This window comes from Anastrepha ludens, chromosome 3 (genome assembly GCF_028408465.1).
Source record: "Anastrepha ludens isolate Willacy chromosome 3, idAnaLude1.1, whole genome shotgun sequence".
Classification (NCBI taxonomy): Eukaryota; Metazoa; Arthropoda; class Insecta; order Diptera; family Tephritidae; genus Anastrepha; species Anastrepha ludens.
The window spans coordinates 99269083-99270585 of record NC_071499.1 but is presented as its reverse complement, the minus strand read 5'-3'; the positions used below and the strand labels follow the sequence as shown (position 1 = coordinate 99270585).

Below are 1503 nucleotides of genomic sequence, written 5' to 3'. Positions count from 1 at the left end.
ATGGACTCGGAAACATGTTGTCATAAGTCATGTTTTTAATTATAACTTATGTTTTTCGGGTTCATAACTTTATTATTATTAAATTACTTATGTATATCAGTTTTAAATAATTTCATTTACATATACATTTTTAAATTTTTTGCTTATTTATGTACATATTTCATACGGATTGTGTTTATTTTTAGTATATGTAGGTGTTTACGAGTAATATACTATTGGGCAACCGCACGCTAAATACTAACCTCAATGCTAAATACAACCCTGCTGTTTTGTCCATCAGACTCCGACACGATCAAAAAAGTAAGCGTCAAACGAAAATATCAAAAATTTTTGATTTTCATCAAGCATCGTACGTGTAGCCGACAACAAATACGTGTGTCACGACGACACCCGACAAGCATGCTGGACCGTGACCAGAGGCCAATACAGTACCTCTCATGATATCGGTCGTGTACTCCCAATATTGGTTGATGTATCGAGATTATCTATGGTATCGAGGTATCGATGTTCTTCTTAATCTCTAAACGATGAACTATTGAAATGAATTTTTCTCAAAATTTTGGTTGTGGGGTTGTGCTCTGTGCAGCAAATATATGTATTATTATAATTTCGGGATGGGCTTTAAAATGGGTAGAAGAGGAGGCAACTCTTAGCCGAGGAATGTTTGCAATACAAATGTTGTGTGGCATTCTGGGGATTCTCTCCTTCACACATCCTAATGGCTCGCTTTTTAATTCATCGGTGTGGGATTTAATAATTATGTTTCAACTAAATATAATTCCTATTTTGGTTATAAAGGATGCATGTCAACTTGCGGACGTGACGACTGGTATATTCTTATACGGAGCAGCAACCTTAGCCGTAATTTCAACGTTTGCACATTGGAAACATATGAAAATCAAAAAGATTGTGTCTGGTATATCTGTAATGTACAGCTCAGCATTGTTATTCGTTTTATCATTTGCTATAGACGAGTGCTATTGGATATTTGGATTTGCTGCGTTAATAATTTGCAATGAATTTGTATTAAGCCGATTAATAACACCCTACGAGATATCAAAGCTGGAATTTAAAAATATTGAGCTCTGTTTTTACGAAATTTTCGCTTTAAATGCCGTCAACGAAGCAGCGTTTGCTATAAGATGATCTTATGTTTGGAGTGTTATGTACAGAAATTCGTTTTAAAATAGTAATTTTATTAATTTTTTGGAGTAAAAATTTTAATCTAATTAGTTTTAATGCTAAAAGTTGGTTTTATATTTGCGATTATACCGCGAATGGAATACTTTATAGTATTGTATAAGCAGTTTATGGGGCACATGGAAAAGTTTCTTAAAGAAATGATTTGCAACAGTCTGATATGGCGTCAGCGCTGATTCGAGATTTGCTAATAAGAAATTTCAAGCTACTGAGGGACTCATAATTGATGAGTACAGTCGACGAGATAATTCATGTGGTTTTTGTGGCGTATATTGAATTCATATTCAAGCCCTGTTCTGCCAT

General features: G+C 34.1%; 1 protein-coding gene across 1 annotated transcript; it reads left to right on the top strand.

Moving 5' to 3' along the window:
• The first annotated feature begins 511 nt into the window (after nt 1-511).
• LOC128858586 (uncharacterized) lies at nt 512-1247 on the top strand. The gene is made up of 2 exons (XM_054094978.1): nt 512-741; nt 799-1247. Exons 1-2 carry the CDS (start codon nt 541-543, stop codon nt 1144-1146), a joined length of 549 nt encoding a protein of 182 aa, XP_053950953.1. The 5' UTR covers nt 512-540; the 3' UTR covers nt 1147-1247.
• Nucleotides 1248-1503: the final 256 nt, after the last annotated feature.